Here is an 18972-nt window from a genome sequence, read left to right on the forward strand (position 1 = left end):
GTCAGTTTACTAACCTTATTCGGCAGGCAGAGCCTTATTGTAGGTTGTTGGACAAGGAATGTCTCCTTTTTGGTTTTCACATAGTCCTTCTCTTTGTACTGCAGCAGCATAAATGTACAAAACTCACTCCAGTCAACAAAGCCATCACAAGATGTGTCAACCTTAAAGAACCAGAAATAATTTACAGATGAGCAGATTAATGGATATACAAAATGCTAGACCTGGTCCACCTCTACCCCATCAAAATCCCACCAAGTCTAGGGATAGTCATAGCTGTTAAATAAAACAGTTTTGGATTATCAAGTCATGATGTGCAGATACAGTTTTTTACTCCCATTTCAGCACACAAAATACAGTAGTTGTCCTCTTCATTGGTTAATACAATGTTTTTTGCTTGTCCATAAGGCTCTAGGAGTGGAGGACAGTTTCACTCGTTTTCTGTGCCAATCCACAAATAACTCTATTAAGAGCAAATACAGAGGCTTTCAGAAGAACTGAAGATGAGCAGTAATACTGCAAAGTAGATAACTCCAGCACAGGTAAAAACTAGTTCTGCAAGAATATTCATTTTCATACATAAAGGTCACAAGGGTCCTTGACTTTAGGAGTCCCTCACATGATTTCCCATCTTTCATCTCTTAGGTGAGTTTAGGGGTTAGTAAGGGTCAGAAATTCAAACAGGATTCTGTCACCCAAGCTGTCCTTCCAGATTTTTACAAATGTAGTTCTCACACAGATTTCAGTCAATTCCAGTTTCTTCTGTGCACCTATGGGGTTATCTACTTCAATAGCTGTCACCTCACTGGCATAAACTTCCCATTTTCCCTCTGAGAAAAGAAAATCTCAGACAGGAGTATAACTATCATGTCTAGAGCCTCTTCTCCTTGGTACTGTTGCAACCCCACTCCCTTCATTGTCCTTCAAAACCCCAACATTCTCCCTTTAATTACTAATGAAAAGAAAAGGTATAATCAGGAGGCTGCCTGTCAGGTCAAGAGCTTCTTGTGAAGTGGCAAAGAAACCATCCTGAAATATATCCCTAATACTGGTAAGTCCCAACACTTAAGCTGCGGCTCAGAGTTTGTCCAGGATGGTCCAACCCACTTTCTGTTTGTGGCTTTCAGATTGGGTAAGGGAATATAGGCTTGCCTCCTAGAAAAATTACTCCTCCCCAGGAATGTTCTGAGAAGAATGGGGCACTCCACTGCATCTTTTACAGTGTCCTTGGGTGAAATCCCCATACCACGCATTTTGTGACTGTCAAGTAAGTAGACATACTGTTTTATTTGAGTGGGATGACTCCCAAAGCCCCCATTCTCCTTTACTCAATTGACCCTCTTACAGGTATTGAAGTAGTGATCCACATTTTTACAACAATGATCAACATGACCTCCCTTTTAAACATTATGCTAACAGTCAGCATGAACTTAGGTGAACAACAAAGACTTCATCTAGCAAGTTATTTCAGTGAAAAGTGGAAGGAGTTGCACAAGCTGTAATTTATTATATGCTTGTACAGACCAGAACAAATTCACTTAGCAGATGTCTCCCATCTTTACTGTCAACTGCTGTCTCAGTTATATCATTTCCCCATCCTCCAATGCTTCAACCAATATTAGATACAGAAATGGGATTAGAAGAGAGTGATTTGTGTACAGTGAAGTATGGACACTTCCGAAAAGGTAGGTGCTTTTTAAAGGTCTTCATAGCTAGGATTAAAATGTTTTTAAGACAGATTATGCCAACCTGGGCCACAGTTTGACTTATAGTGTATGAACACAAAATCAGCATATTGAGGTTGTTACGGATAAGGGGGTACATCATTGGGATTAATCTATAAATGTAATCTCTATGAGACTTGTAAGCAATCATTCCATTGAACTCTCTGGTGTATCAACACACAGGCTCAATGCCTATAAAACAACAAACTATTCAGTTGGAAAAGGTTTCAAAAATAAGCATGGAAGTAAAAATAAAATCAGTACAACATAATTCCCTCTTGAGGCATTAGAGGAAAATAGCTCCTCACCAGCTGTCCCTATCCCTCTGTTCAGCCTTAAAGACTATTTTTGTCTTCATATAGAGCAGCAATATACAAAGTAGGGTAAGTCCCTAACAATCAAGGGGACTGTAAGACATTGGATTAACATTTTGGGGTTAGGGGTTGACTATCCACCTCAAAGAATAATCACAAGATACAATGCAATAAAAAACAACAAGCTAAATTAGAAAAATAGAGTGGAACTGATAAACAAACTGACACCTAAGTGACAAACATACCATGTGGAGAACCACAGATATGTTTTTTTAAAGTTTAAAGTAAAAATATTGCCCACGAACCACAAAGTTCCAGTGATAGTGAAGGGCGGTGGTGTACCTGGCCTGAGGCACAATTTGACACTGACAGCAATAGAGCGTGGGTCGAATACACCAATCATGTTGGTCCTGGTCAAAGATTTTCTCTTTTGACTCTAATCCTATAAGTTCAATCTACCACAGGGGAGGCACATAGAACCTCACAGAAAGTCGTTCAGAGGCCACACAGCAGGGTCCAGTTGCTACAGGTCAGTTGTAGGAAAATGCCTAATGTAGCTTGTTGTATCCCTGCAGCTTTAATAGGAGATCATCCTACTGACCAGGCCACTTCTTTGTTCTCTATGTAAGAGAGAGCAGGTTCAGTACTTCCAGTGCTCTTCTCGGGTCGCAGACAGCAAGATAGTCCTCTTCAGATCTTCGTACGGTCCAGGCATGTTCTGAAGTGGGTGCTTAGAGATAACACAAGCTAATGGGTGGGAATTACTTCTGGGCACACTCTAACCAACAGAGTAAAAGTTTTCGGGCCAACCTGACTCACCTTGGGCATTATCAAGATGGTGGAAGTCTTTGCCCTCACAAACCTTGGGCTTGAGTGGCGGGGATGAGTGTAGGAAGTGTACTATGGTAATCTTTGTGTCCTCCAACATTTAAAACTATAATCCAATTTTGGGCGGTCACTGTACACATGATAAACCCAGAGACAGATGTTTATTTGAGAAGAGGAGGTTTTCCCAGAATGTGGATACACAAGAATTGTTTGTGCGTCTTGGTTTTGTTTTTAGACGTGTGCCCTAAGTAATTTATGTAAAGCCATAATGGACTTGTCAGGCAGGATTTGACACTGCAATGTGAAGAAGGCTTCTCATAGAGCAACCCTGAATATTCTGGTAGATTCAGAGGGTTCATATGTGCCCATTCAGGTCAGTCTATTGTTTTCTCCAGGGAGACATTCCACTACGTATCCACACCTATTTGAATGCTAATTACTGGCTCCCAGAAGTGGGAGAGAAAATGTAAATGGGCCTCTAGAGGATTTAGGAAGGTAAAACACAACTTTCTGAATGTTCTTTTTCCTTAATATTTATCGAAAAACCAACTTTACCATTTGAATTGGATTTTATTAATTATTATAAATAGTCAATTATTTTTCTTGCTGTTTTCTAATTGTAAATCCAGGGCCACTGGATTATGCAACAGGGGATGGACAAATCATGGGGCAGGGTTATGTGGTAAGAAAGGGCAAATATGCAGCATAATGCAGAGCCTTTTTGTATAGTATTACTTCAATATTTGGTCATTTTTACACTTGTTAACACTTTATGGACATTGGTTGCACCTTCTTAGTACCGGTTCTTACAGTCATGTTTGCACTGTCACTGTATTGGATGGCAAAATGAGTGCTGCAGTCCTCTAATGATATTTAACTTAAATGCCCTGAGTACACTTTGTTCTATATATTAGGAGCTTGCAGATAAGTGAAATATGCCAATCTGAGATATGCCAGTTTCACCATGTTGAAAGAAGGAGGAGTGGATAGCAGGAGATGAGGGCATTTAGTTCTACAACCAGCAAAAACATAGGGTTCGGCAAGTGGTGAAAAAAAATCATGGGTGACCAACCTCTGTTACCAAGAAGGCTCTACCTCTAACTTGGTACTTCACTTATTTATACAGATTAATCAGTTTCAACAGGAATTGAGGACATGCTGATGGATCACTCCCCAGGACATATTTGGCACTCAAACTTAATTATTTCTGTCACATGCTGCCAATGCAGAGAGCAAAGGGCGTGTATGCTATTGTTGTTATGCTTTTGACTTAAGTCTTGCAATTACATCTTGTTTTCTTATAACATTTTGAAATCCAGTATTTTGGACACACTAAATGTTAAAATAGTCGACCAGAGATGACATGATTCACAATGCTTTCGGTATTCTTTAGAGGTATTCGGGAACCCACATTTGTTTTTCAAAGGAAAAATCTGTTTTTCACCACATGGGGATTTTGTTTGCTGATATTCCTCCACCGTTAAGACATTCAAGTGATTTGCTTTTGGCAACTAATGACCAACTAGGTCAAAAATAAAATGGATAGGCACCTAGTCGTACCATTACTGGTGTTAGACAACAAAGGGAAGCAAATTTACATACACCATATCAAGGGATTTGACAATCAATGTTTGGTAGAATATGGTAATCTTAAAATAAATGCAGTAAATAAACCACACAGAGATTTGCAGGGAATCTGAAGCCCTCCGAGTCCTGATCCTAGAAGTGCTTGTGGCAGAGCATTCAGTTGCTAATTAATGGTGGGGATAATGGACACCGGTCAGGCAGAGAATTTCGTCTAAAAGGGCCAATCAAAGAAAAACTGAAGGAGATTTCTTTGTTTTCTAAAAGAGGGTCTTTCAAGACAGAAAGGGTCAATATTGCGCAGCACATGTTCCATGAAGGTCAGCTTCTAGGTCATCTATTTGGGTGTATTTAGCTAAATTGCTTTGTTAAGGCACACAGATAATAGAACATTATTCTACATTATGTAAGGAGACAATCTGAAGAGCATAGAATGGAAACATGTGGCTACTAGGACTAACATTTCCTATTTCCCGGACTTCCTAAAATTGGCTTTTATTTGGATTAACGTAACATCCATTGCACAAAACTATCCCAGCCCATCTATGTTTCTTTTTTACCAATGCAAGTGCATCGAATCGAGAAAAATCTGAATCGGGTTAAGCCAATGTTCACATTTACCCTTCCTGGTGACACTGGCTAAATCGCTGGCCCCATTCTTCCTCAGCTACTAGGTAACATTCAAAACCAGTCCCAATCTCGAAGTAAAGTTCCATCTCAGATAAAGAAAGCAAAGGACGTATCCTTGGTTAATATAATCCTTGGTTAATTAATCAGGCTTAGAACCCAGCTAGCCATCAAATATCTGTCCTGCGTCACTTCTACTGACAGGACGCTGTAGTGTTGGAATTGCATGGCAAGTCAACTGAGACACTTCTGGAATCATACAAGATCTTACACTCGGCAAAGGTGAACTTCCACCACTGTTGGGAAAGTGCTTCCAGTAGTCTTATTTTTTCTAATATATTTTTGAACCCCACTTGTGTTTTTATCAGCAGATTTCAAGCCCTACTGGGTTATAAGGTACGCCTTCCTCAGTCTGGTATTTGGGCATATTGTCATAGACCCCTTTGTGTATAAGTAGCAGCATTTTAAATTTCATACAGGAGGCTACTGGACTCTAATTTGAAGTCTGCAACATGCTGTTCATTAAGCAGCTAGTTTGTAACACGATATTGCTTAGGCAGATTAAGTACTGTTCTAATTACGTATTCTGTAAACTGTTTTTTTATGAAGACATTGCCGGTTCCAGGCAATCAAGCTTTCCGGTAATATAATGTTGTAGTAATAGTTGTTCTTGCTACAGTGAGCCTGCCTGTCTCTGAGAGGAGGTATCTACTTTGGCGAACCTCTTTAGATAAAAATGCAGTGCAGAGGCAACCCAGCTTGAGAAACTGTGCATGGGCATTTTCAAAACTAATGTGGCTCTTAAGGCTCTAAACATGGAGTCAGAATGGCAGTCTTGAAAGAGGTCTATTGAACTCTTTTCGTGTTTAGTAATCAATGCCAACATAAACTCTGTTTCAGCTGCGATGAGGCTAAGCAAACTGTAATCATGCAGTTTTTCAATTTATTTTATTTTATTTTGAAGGTTTTGTATAGCGCAAACAAGACCCTTGCGGGTATCCGAGCGCTTTACAGAGCAGATGTAAACAACAGAAACAGGTGTAGAAAAATAATGGCGATACTGATATAAACTAGAATCTGATATAAACTAGTAGTAATAGTACAAGAAATATACATAGTTCGAGTGAAATTAGCCATGAGGATAGATTTCACTTCTTTTTTGAAGGATGCAGTAGAAGGATTCTGTCTAGTTTCTGGGGGCAGCCCATTCCAAATCCTGGGAGCCATCCCCGAGACGGTCCTGTTGTATGTTTTTTTCTTGGCAAATCTTTGTGGTTGTAGTAGAAGATTACTTGAACTCCTGGAGGATCTGTTACCGCAAGAGAGTATCAGTTTCTGACCTAGGTAACTTGGGGTGTTGTGATGTAGTGCCTTGTGCATCATACATGCGATTTGTTGTTGAATTCTGGCCTCGAAAGGTAGCCAGTTAAGGGCTCTAAGGTCAGAGGAGATGTGACAGTTCCTTTTGGAGCCTGTTATGAGTCTAGCAGCTGTGTTGATTGAAGCTCGTAGAGGGGCCATCGTCAATCTGGGAAGACCACAAAGGGAGACACTCCCATATTCCTCTCTTGGGATTACAAGTGCTTGGACTGCCGATTCGAAGTCATTTACAGGAAGGAAAGGTTTCAGTCTTCTCAAGGTGTTCATCTGAAAATGTGCTCCTTTTGTAGAGACGCTGATGTGTTTCTGCATATTTAGATTTCTGTCCAGCGTTAATTCCAGCGATTTCGCTGAGTTGATAATAGGAGGCTGACAGTTGAGTGCTGTTAGGTGGTTCAGCCACTCAAGAATATTGTACGATTGGTTAGGTGGAGCGCTTAGGAGGAATTAAGTTTTGAGGGAGTTTAGTTTCAAATGATTTTCGGCAAGCCAAGTCTGAGTTTTTTTAAGCCTTGCAGTGAAAGATTTGATGTCGTCAAGTGAGTGGATTTTGTTTTTTGACACACGTTTCTCGCAATCCTACTCCGTGTCAGTCCAGTTCTTGCAGGTGACCGGAGCGCACGTGTGAGCAGAAATGGCTTCAGCGGCAAGGCGGGGCAGCGAAGCAGAAGCGGAGAAGAGTAAAGCAGAAGGATGCCGGGGTACCGCAGCATGCAAAACCGCAACCGCCACCGCAACTGCCAAGCAGCAGGCAAGTGGGAAAGACGCTTTGGGGCTGCAGCGCTGCCTGCTTTGTCTGCCTACTCGACTTGCCTGGCTGCCTGTGGCTGTAGTGGCGCGGCGAAGGCGCCGAGGCCAGGATAAGTCTGATCCTTCCTACCCTCGGCACTTTGAGCGGAGTGAAGCAGCCAATTGAGCTTGTAGGTTGCACCCGCTCTTGCTTCTGAGCCGCCCTTGCCTGCGCTCCTCCAGTACCTCACCCTCACCCATGCACCCAAGTTCAGGGGACACTTGAGGATAATAGGTGCAATTGGGTCAAGCTGTGAGAGCGCAGAATGGGCTAGGTGCGGGGAGTTCCGGTCCTAGTTTCAACAATAACTAATAGGAGACTCACAAAACGGAATAGCAAGGCTAAAAGGGGTATTAAAGAGATAGCCTCCCCTCGAGTAGCACAACCAAACTTCCACGAAATCAAGGGCATGCACTAATACCACCTATTTATTCAATTTTCGGCTCAATGAACCCAACTGGCAAATTTACATTCTTAAAAGATCCAGTTGCAGCCATCTACTCAATGCCGGAAAACGTTAACGGTCTCTTAAAACCATTGACTCTGCACAAATAAACTCCTCTCAGATGGATGACAAAATAGCCACGGCAAAACCCGCGAATGGTACACCATATACTACTGAAAAAGAAGTGCCAAATATGACCAAGCCAACAGCGCAAGAGGGCGAAAAGTTACTTATTTGGTGCAATAACAAGCAAACAATTCAAATACAAGTACAAGTACACACAAAACCGGGAGATAATGGTCATGAGGAAGAACGAGTACAGTGTAAGAGTCCAGACGGTATCTCGGACCGCATTCCGGACATCATCCTGGAGAATGCAAACACAAGCACAAGTCAAGCTAGAATATTATTAACATCTACATCAACATCAATTTGTGAGATTAACATGGGTCAATCAGGGGTAGCAAATCATCATTCTCCCATAAACCAGGATTTAATACGTGAGATAGGCACAAGAGCATATAGTAATATGGATGTCACCTGCAAAGAAAAGCCCAAAAATCAATCCACACCGAGACAGCAGATAAAGCAACTCAATAAAAACGAAGAATTCTGTAGCATAGATGATTTCTGCGACTCATGGATTGAGTCACAATCAATATTGAACAATAAAGAGATATTACAAGGGGTATGTACTACATCCAAACCCATCAAACAAACAACAAACAAACCAACATCAATGCATCAACTAGGAACACAAAAAACAACAGAAGATTTGTTATGTACCTCAGCCCAGGTAACATCAAGTGGGAGAAACTTAGTAAGCAGTTATGTTAAACAAATAAATAACAACACATTTAGTAATGAAGTAATAAACTTGGAAGGAGAAACAAAATCCCAGCTAATCTAATCAATCAACAACATCACAGTACCAGCAAACGGCGCATTGGATAAAAACCTAAAAGAGGGCTATCAAAGGAAAAAATTTACGTTGGAACTAAAAGTCAAACAATAATTGAGACATCAGGTTCTTCTGAGCAGACAGAGCAAGCACACACTGAACCATCTACCAAAACACGCAATAAAAAGGAACCAAACCTGGAACAGAGGGCCCATACAGACATGGAAAATTCTGTGGAAAATAAAAAAAAGTACAGTTAATCCGCAAAATTATAACACCGACTGGGGCCATCTGGTAGATAATAACGTCATACAACATCCAACAGAGGGAAAACAGGATTCCGATTACAATCTGGAATCCCTTACAAATTTACATGATGCTTTAGTAAAAACATTAAAAACATCAATTAAAACCCTGAACATGAAGTGTGATGAACTTGATATCCGAATAAACCTAATGAACATCATAGCCGTATACACCTCAGGTTTACATAATAAATTCGACACCATGACGAACTTATTAGTAAATATTCAGGAGCCTTCAACTGCCCTTGTTGTCCCATTTTGGAAAAACTAAGGGACTTACCAACTTTACTAACAAGCATCTTACGAATGCAAATGTGCGAACTGTTCACTCGAAAACAATGTATCAAACAGCAAAAATTGTACAATTGGAGGAAAAAACATAAACAATGCAGAAAACGACAAAGAGAAAAAGACGAGAGATAAAATTCCTCAAAACGTTGCTCCAAGCAAAATAGAACAGATCAACCTACAGTAAATTGAAAAAAGCCAAAATTAGGAGACCCAAATGAGGATGTAAATACAGCAGATCATCCTATGTTAGAACCGATCAAAAGTAGACACGTTCCCTGTACTGAAGCATACCACCAAATGTATAAGCAGACAAATACAACTAATAATCTTCCACCTGCCTTAACAAAATGAAAAAAAAAACGAGCTAGGAAAGTCAGGAATCGCCTGCACACCAGTAAAACATTAAATAAATATGCACTGGATAACTATCCAATCTTTAATCTCCACAACGGTAAAGGGAGATCACCATTGACATCAGGGAAACATCAAAAACAAAATGAGGAAGAGGAAGAAAATCTATTAGACCTCTCAGGATCAACTGAAACATCACACCGATCGAACAAAGCTCTGCCGGTAGCAAAGAGTCTAGTGGTGAGAAATCAGAGCCTCGAGTGTAGTGAGCTTGATTCAACTACAATACATACACTCAAGGGGAGAAGTATAAATAGGAGTCTCGAGAGTAGTGACCTTGAATCAACAACAACAAATAAACCCAAGTGGAGCACAATGGGACAATTACAGGGTACTGGAAATAAAATAAAACAACCCGCCAAGTCATCAAAGTCCCAACCGAGACAGACCTCGATCGCACAAGTAAACGGCGATCTTCCAGACAGAAAAAAAAAATAAAAACCTAAAGCAGGGGCGTGCAGACAAGTATCTCCAATGGAAACGATAAACAAATTTAATGACGTTAGAGGAACAATAAGCCTCGACCAAAAATTGACCATCCATTCACAAGAAAATGACCCCCTTACAGGAACTCCAGGTCCAACTTACAAGTTTATAATAGCAACACCAAACAAGATAGGCAAGTCATTGTGAAGGTAGATCAGAGTTTGAGAACCATTAAGGAAAATCTGCTACTGATTAACATAACAACACAGCGTGACGATGCAAATAGGAACAGAACAACTGAAATGGAAAGAAACTCAAGGCCCTTTCGATCGATAACATCTTATCCCCAAGGCCAAAACAGCATTTAGAGAAGCATCAAGAGAGGCAACAGGAAAGTTAACTCAAAGATAGATCAGCCTCAAGAAAAAGGCAAGAAAGATCAGCGACTGATTAACATAAAAAGGCAGTGTAATGAAGCAAACTGTGGGGACATCGAAGAGCTGAGAAGAAATCAAACAAACGAACAGACGCTATCTTCTTACACGCAAAGAAAGGAGAATAAATCAAACCTAACAAATGGGATCCTATTCACGCCACATTATTATTCACAGGCTCCTCAAGATTATCTGAACAGAGGAAACATCCTACGCCTTATGGCAGAAATCCCAACACTACAACATTTAACATCTGCGGATTTAATAGCAATAACATTTGTTAATCCTGGAAACAATATAGGAAATGAAGGCACCATAGCAATATGGAGAAATTAAGAAATAGTAACAGACATTTTACAAGAAACCACAAAATTTGAGGACTGGGGAATATCACTTACTATATCAGTAATACAACGTTATCCGTCTCCATTTCTAACGGTAAGTTTTCCCCTGTGAAAAAAATAAATAAATAACATAGGGCCAGATGTAGGAGCCCGAATACCGTTCGGAAACGGCCGATTTTGGCCGTTTCCGACAGGTATTAGGGTTTTCAGATGTAGGGGGATAAAAATTACAGAATCGGTATGTTTACCGATTCGGTAAAATTACCGATTCGGTAAATTACCGAATTGGTAAATATACCGATTCTGTAATTACAAATGTAGGTGGCACAGTTTACAGTGCCACAGGCCCTTAAGAGTCGGTATTTTACCACACAATCCTATTGTGTGATAAAATACCGAATTCAGGTGTGCATGCACATCTGTGCATACACACCTGTGCAATGTGACACACAGACATGCCCTTATGGCATGTATGTGTGCCACATTGCACATAAGCCTGTATTTGGGGTGCTAGAGGGTGTCAAAGTGACACCCCCTGCACCCTTGCTGGAATCGGTATTTACCGAATCGGTAAATACCGATTCAGTAATGCCCATTGGTTCTTATGGGCTCCAATGCCCATAGGAATCAATGGGCATTACCGAATCGGTATTTACAGAATCGGTAAATACCGAATCTTAACGATTGAGTATTTACCGATTCTGAAATACCTACCCCCTCCCCCTCTATTTTACCACTTCTTAAATACCGAATCGGTAAAAATTCAGTATTTAAAAAGTGGTAAAAGGAGATTACCTACATCTAGGCCATATTCCCCTCGGTATAGTGAGGTGCCAAAGGTGCACAAACACACAGCAACAGAGAAAAATTAACTTAAGATTGCCCACTCCCGGGTGGACAGGAGAATGAAGCTACAGTACACCCGGCAAAACAGTGCTTTCCCCTATAAAAATCCTATCCTGGAACATCGCAGGAGCAAACGGTATCCTACAGGATAAAGGAAAGACAGAGTCCTGGGATAGCTATGAAATAATTGTGCTCCAAGAAACCTGGTTGACAGCCCCGGTAGAGGTCCCAGGTAGGATAGGTCACCACATGAATGCAACAAGAACACAGCAATATGGCAGAGCTAAGGGGGGCCTCGCCGTTTAAATCACTACAGCATTAAATATTTTGTCAACACAGCTGACATCAACAACCTCAGCCATGCAAATAATAAAAATGGACCTGGGCACACATTCAGGGGTAAGCACCATCATTCTAATCAATATCTATGCACCCCCGAAATCTAAGATAGAAAAAGATCTTTTCAAGAAAATAAATTGATGCCATCGTGGAATTCCATTTCGAACAGCCAACTTGGGAATAATCCTCACGGGAGATTTCAATGCAAATCTACTACACTTTCAAGAAGAGGAAGATAATATCATTGCAGCAAACGAAATCTGGGCTGTAACAACGCAGTTGTTTCCCATTCAAAACCGCAATGACAAAGTAGGCCAGCTATTTATAAGGGACCTCGAACATCTAGGCATGCGTGCAATAAACAGGAGAATAAAACAGTAAAAACCTGGCATCTGTACGTATATTTTGATCCCCCGCTCAAGATCAATCATGGATTACACAATAGTAGCCCTCCTTCTTCTAAGGCAAATAAATAGTTTTCAAATCAAATGCTCACCCGATAGTGATCATTCTGCTCAGCATATCAAACTTAAAATAACATCTTTTAAACACCCAGAAGCTCCAGTAATAGAGGGGGAAATATCAACAATCAATTTGAAGCATCTGGGGTGGACATAAACCACATTACCGCATATTGCTTTGAAAGCTAAAAATCTAATAACAATCCTCGAGTCAGAAAACAAAATGACTATAGAAACATGGACCACTTTGTTGGCAAGTCCCCCCGAAGCAGGAGCATATACCAAACAGACAAATAAAAACTGAGCAGATAACAACAGTCATCCCAGTCAAACCTCACGAAGCTTAAGAAAGCACCTGAGAAAGGCCCTTAGGAAGGCTCAACATCAAAGTCCACGGTCTAAAGTATGGGAGGAGGTACGTCGGTTAAAGATAAAATACAAAAAACAAATTTGGATCGATAAAAAAACTGAAGAGAACAACTTCTGGACAAAATTATTATATAATGCTAAGAAATCTGATTCTCGAGTGTTCTGTGGGCTGGTGAATTCTATGAATAGAACCTCCAAAATCATAAACATGACCTGCGTCCCCGAGCATGTATGGGTACAGCACTTAATCTCCACGTTTTCGATAAACAATTTGGATCAGCTGCCCTCTGTTGCAACTATGACACATGAAAAGCAAAAATAAGAAAAAGTCGGCTTGATAGTGCACCAGGACCGAATGGTGTGCCACAGGCAATTTACAAACAAGACCCCAACTACTGGGCAAGTAAGATTTGTAGTCTGTTCCAGATGATCGGTACTACCAGTCATATCCCAGAAAGTTGGAGAGGTGCGATTATTAATCCAATATATAAGAGCGGGAAGTGCACAGATCCAGCAAACTATTGCCTAATTGTGTTGATTGATGCGGAGGCCAAATATTATGCATCTCTGATCTTAACCAATCGGATAAAATGGTCAGATGAGAATTAAAAATCCCTATAAACCAGTCAGGCTTTCAACGTGGCACAGGCACAATTGCAAATGTTCTAGCAATAGGGCTAATTGCTAGAACATTACAACAGCGACAGCCACTCCATCTATGCTTCGTGGACTTTAAGGCGGCCTTTGACCGTGTTAGCCGATTCACATTATGGGCTAAACTGAAGCACCAGGGTCTACCAGACACAATTTTAAATCCAATCATGGATCTTTACACCAACACCTGGTTGCAGTTTAAGATCGCCAATGGCCAGAGGCTCACAAGGAAGATCCCCACCAACGAAGAGCTAAAACAAGGTTGTGTCTTGGCCCCGCACTTGTTTAATTTATTTATGGCCGATCTAACACCAAGGCTAGACGGGGTCAATTCACACCCGCCACGGCTGGGCACACTGCCTCTAACACATCTGTCCTACGCAGATGATGTTGTACATCTAAGCCAGACAAGAATTGGACTGAAACAATCTATCCATGAGTTAGCTGATTTTGCTAAAACAAACCTGATGGAAATAAATATAAAAAAACAAAGGTCATGATAATAACACATTGTCGGCCCAAACAGCCAAAATTTACAATCAACAACACTAAGTTGGAAGTAGTCGATAGCTACAAATACTTGGGGATATATTTGGACTGAAGGTTTTTTCATTTGCCACGCATTACGAAACAATAAAAAAAATAGGGAACTGCTTTATTGTTTACATTCTTCAGCATATCAAAACAGCTAAAAGGCCCATTGTTTACTCCACTTCTGGCAGTTATCAAAGCAAAACTACTTCCAACTATTGCCTATGGAAGCGTGGTCAATCATGGAAACAGTGCACCAATTCTAGAAAAAATTCAAACACGAGTGTACAAAAGAGTATTTTGTTTGACATGTGATGCCTCACCAGCCCAGGTACGTCTAGAGTTCGGATTACAGCACCAACCACTCCATAAAAGGTACAAAACAATTACATTTTGGTACAAAATATGGCTTAATCGTCACCTAGAAATCAACTTGGCACTCTGGGAAGCCTTGCAAAACCATCCAAAATCACATTACGCTAAGTACATAAATGCTTCCTTGAAAATAACCAAGATGGCAGATCTCTGGCAACGGAAACTACCCTGGACATCATTCCAGCTGATCATGAAAAAAGCGGCAAATTCGCATTCACTAATTGAAGACAAAGCAACCCTAAGTCAACGTGCGCAAGCATGGATGGTCTTACAATCTAATATGAGGTTTGAGCCAGCGGCATACCTGGGCCACGCTTTCCCCCCTCATCTAAAAACCAAGTACTTAGAGCTGCTTATGGGGAAATTGCTTTCCAATGCGGATCAACCTAATTGGAAGACCCCTGGCCCAAAAGATTGTAACCTATGTGGAGCATCAGTACAGGACTTCATACATCTGATATGCATTTGCCCGGTATTAGGGTGCCCCAGCCAGGACTTGCTTAGTAGGAAGTTTAATGAAAGAGGTATCCACACCTGCAAATATTAAAAACTTTGGACTCAAAGGACCCACAAACAATTTGTCAATTAATTAAATTTTTTACCTATTTTGAGAATTTAATGAAATAACAATATAGGTTATCACCATAATTCAGCAATTCCTGCTTGTTTTTTTAAAAAGGTATATATTTTTTTAATTGAAATCAAATTTTAAATGTGGTATTAATCGTTTATATCTATTCTATCATAGCACATGAAGGAAATATCTTTTATGCTTTGGGATATTGTAATGGTTTTAATTAACTACACAATAAAGAATTTCTTTCTTAAAAAAAAAAAGTGAGTGGATCTTTATATAGAGTTGTGTGTCATCTGCGTACATGTGGTTTGGTGAGCGGTTCCATGAAAAAGTTGAAAAGCGTAGACGAAATGGAGGAACCCTTTGGAACTCCTAAGGTGAATAGGACAGGCTTGGATAAGGATTGATAAACCTTGAATGTTTGTGATCGGGTTTGAATGTCAGGATCCCTACTGCAACATTCTATTGTAGCCTTTTTCTTGCCTGTACCGCACCACTGCCTGTACCAATGTGTGTGTATTGTAGAATCTTAGTATATTATTCTGTGCTGTGCCAATGCTTATGTTAGTGCTTTACTCTGTGTTTTACCAATGCTTATTTGAGTCTCTGACTCTTGCCAATGCTTGTTGCAAATTCGCTTGGTGGATGTCTTTGCGTGTTACCGCTTTACCAATGCTTGTTAGCCCTTAGGCTTCTGGAGGTTTCGTTTTGGATTTGCTGCCGAGGTCTTTTTTCCCTCTGCAGCTCCTGTACCTTCAACTGGGACTATAAAAGATGCCACGCCCAGGACGCCGTGCGGATTATTCTTTGCCGGTTCCCGAGTTCGGAGGTCTCCTGTTTCCTGTCTTCGTTCCTGTGCGCAGAGGACTTCACCGCTGTTCCAGATCCCGATTCCTGTTGCATGGTAGTAGCCTACCACGAATATCCGCTTGCTGAAAACGCAGGTAGGATTTATCCTTTTCTGTTCTTCGTGCCGAGTCAAGAGTTGCCGGCTGGTGATTTCTTCAAGGGGGCTCGTCAGGCTACACGCGAGGGGCGTTTCCATAACAACTACACGCGAGGGGCGTTTCCATAACAACTTTAAATGCTTTAGCTTGCCGAACGATGTCATTTGACCCCTGCTGCTTAATTCAGACTTTGCCTGATTGTCTTTCACTTCCGTATCATTTTTGACGCCTAAAACAGTATTTAAAAGGCCAAAGAACTTGGTTCTCATTCAGACTTCTTTTGGGATTCATCAGTCAGTCCTGTGAATTTAACAGAGCGGCTACAATATTACAATATTACATAGAATCTTGAGTCAAGCTAAATTCTATTTGCTATGCTGTGAGATTAACAGTGGTTAGCCTTTCAAGGACATTTCATGTGAGCTGAATAACAATGTTGATTGCATGTTTAAACCTTTGACCTCTCAGTGAGACTAGAGCCATAGCTCATGTTATTATTTTGTATCTGTGCCATCTTACTTATCTGATTATAAATACTTCATATTGGAATGTCAACCATTCTTTTGCCTATATAGTAAGATGATATTAGTTCCAAGTTATTTCTATTATTGAAACTCACCATATCTGGTCAAAACTAAGTTTTATTCCTAGGTTCAGGAACATGGTCCATTTTAGTTTCTAAATAAGGAAGCAGAGAAGTTCTAGCGTTCCAGTGTTTTCTTCTCGTTCCAGATCTCCCTCCCCGCAGTACCCTCCCTTACCTCCCCTCGTCTAGCCACTTTGATCCTCTGCGGAACTTACTAAGTGCAGAGTCGGAGCTGCTGGAAGGTGGGCTTTTGGGTACTGCTCCTGAGGAACTCGAGAGGACTTAAAAAAACTAAGTCCCTGACAGAATAATCCGCCCACGAATTTAGTTCCTCCCGAGCAGTATCCAAATGAACGCCACCATGAATGATCTGTGTGCCATGATAGGGAACTTACAGACGGAATTACAAGCTAGTAGAAATGAAACAGCAGCCTTAGCCAATAAGGTAACTCACTTACAGTCACGTTTAGACTCAGCACCGTCATTGGGTCAACTTCAAGCAAATGTATCTAGTTCGTCACCTTCTGTGTCTGTTACTGTTCCTACTACTGTTCCATTGGCCCAGCCTGAGAGGTTCGCTGGGGAACCAAACAAATTTCAGACCTTTTTAACCCAGGTTCAGTTACATTTTATGGTAAAGCCATCTTCATTTCCAAATGCTCAATCACGAATCGCCTTTCTGATTTCCTTTTTGAGTGGTGACGCAGCTATGTGGGCGGTTCCTTTGGTGCAAGCTGATGATCCTCTGTTGTACAATTGGGTGCAGTTTAAACGTGAATTTGAAAGAATATTTGATAGACGTACTATAACTGGATCAGCTGATAGAGAACTGTTAGAGTTGAGACAGGGAAACAAGGAGCTAGTACACTATCTTACTCAATTCAACCGCCTTGTAGCCGAGACTGATTGGCCTGAGGCTAAGAGGGCGGCTCTTTATTATCAAGGGCTAAAAGATGAGTTGAAAGACCTTATAGCACCAATTGATCCTCAACCTCGAACTTGTGCAGATCTTATAGCACTTAGTCTCCGTTTGGACCATCGAGTAGCTGACCGCAAGGGTGATAAAAGAAGAACAGACGTCCGAATCTTTTCTAGAGCAAAGGACAGGTCACATCCAAATACCCAGGAAACTGCTGAGCCCATGGAAATCGGAAGTCTGAGGAAACCCTTAACTTCAGAAGAGAAAGAGACTCGGCGAAAAAATGGTCTGTGCCTCTACTGTGGAAAAAAGGGGCACTTCGTTAGAGAATGTTCGCTTAAACCTAAGAACTCTTGGTCTCGAGACAAAAAGGAAATTAAGTCGGAAAACTAGAGAACTCGAATTTGGATCAGGAGACTTTTTCGAGTTGGCTATCTCCTCCTGAACAGTCTATTGCAAAAACCTTACAGTTAACAGTGCCTCATTTGACTTTGAATGTTTATTTTAGCTTACCCAATCTGAAACGAATTATGGTAGCAGTAATGATTGACTCAGGTGCCACCGGAAATTTTATTGATTCCAAGTTTATTGCAAAGTCAAGCATACCTATAATTACAAAGGAAAAACCCGAAATCGTCTACGCTGTCGACGGAACTCAGCTAACTTCTGGAATGATCACTCACTGTACCACTCCCATTACTATGGTTTGCAATGAAGGCTCCAGAAGGCACCAAGAGACCATATCTTTCGATGTAATCGATGCACCCCAATTCGGAGTTATCTTGGGCATCCCCTGGCTGACTCTACATAATCCAATTATCAACTGGGTAGAACGTTCTGTCGACTTCACTTCCTCGTGGTGTAAACAGGAATGTTGTGGCGATCCTGAAAGAGACTTTAAGGACTCTCCAAGTTCCCTCCTGCATTCTGCCTCTGCCCTTTATGTCTCCACAGCTGCTGAACAAAACATAGACTTGCCACCCATATATGAAGAGTACACGGATGTTTTCTGTGAGCAAAAGGCCGAAACTCTACCACCACACAGAGACTATGATTGTGCCATTGATCTAGTACCAGGAGCCAAAATACCCTGTAGTAGAATTTACGCCTTGACCGAACTGGAGAATATTCATCTTCGTGAATACCTAGATAAATTTTTGAAAAATGGGTTCATTCGGCCCTCCAAGTCCCCGGCAGCCTCTCCGCTTTTTTTTGTGCCTAAAAGCAATGGAGAATTGCGCACCTGCATAGACTATAGAGCTCTCAATAACATCACTATCAAGAACCGATATCCTTTACCCTTGATCCCGGTACTTCTTGATCAAGTGAGCTCAGCCACAATTTTTACAAAGCTCGACTTGCGAGGCGCCTACCATTTGGTACGAATTAGACCAGGCGATGAGTGGAAGACTGCTTTCCGCACTCGCTTTGGCTTGTTTGAGTATTGTGTAATGCCTTTTGGCTTATGCAATGCTCCGGCTGCCTTTCAATTTTTCATCAATGATGTCCTACGAGACTTCTTAGATAGGTTCGTCATAGCTTACATTGACGACCTTCTAATTTTTTC

The 18972-nt window shown here is 41.0% G+C and overlaps 1 protein-coding gene across 1 annotated transcript in view; it reads right to left on the bottom strand.

The window, feature by feature from the left end:
- Window positions 1-18972, bottom strand: part of LOC147702335 (cilia- and flagella-associated protein 337-like) — a 1229420-nt gene that overhangs the window by 732838 nt on the left and 477610 nt on the right. The window contains exon 4 of the mRNA XM_086930967.1: window positions 15-161. Within this exon, the coding sequence (XP_086787093.1) occupies window positions 15-161 (147 nt within the window). The remainder of the gene's footprint in view (window positions 1-14; window positions 162-18972) is intronic.

This window comes from Lissotriton vulgaris, chromosome 7 (genome assembly GCF_964263255.1).
Source record: "Lissotriton vulgaris chromosome 7, aLisVul1.2, whole genome shotgun sequence".
In the NCBI taxonomy this organism is placed as follows: Eukaryota; Metazoa; Chordata; class Amphibia; order Caudata; family Salamandridae; genus Lissotriton; species Lissotriton vulgaris.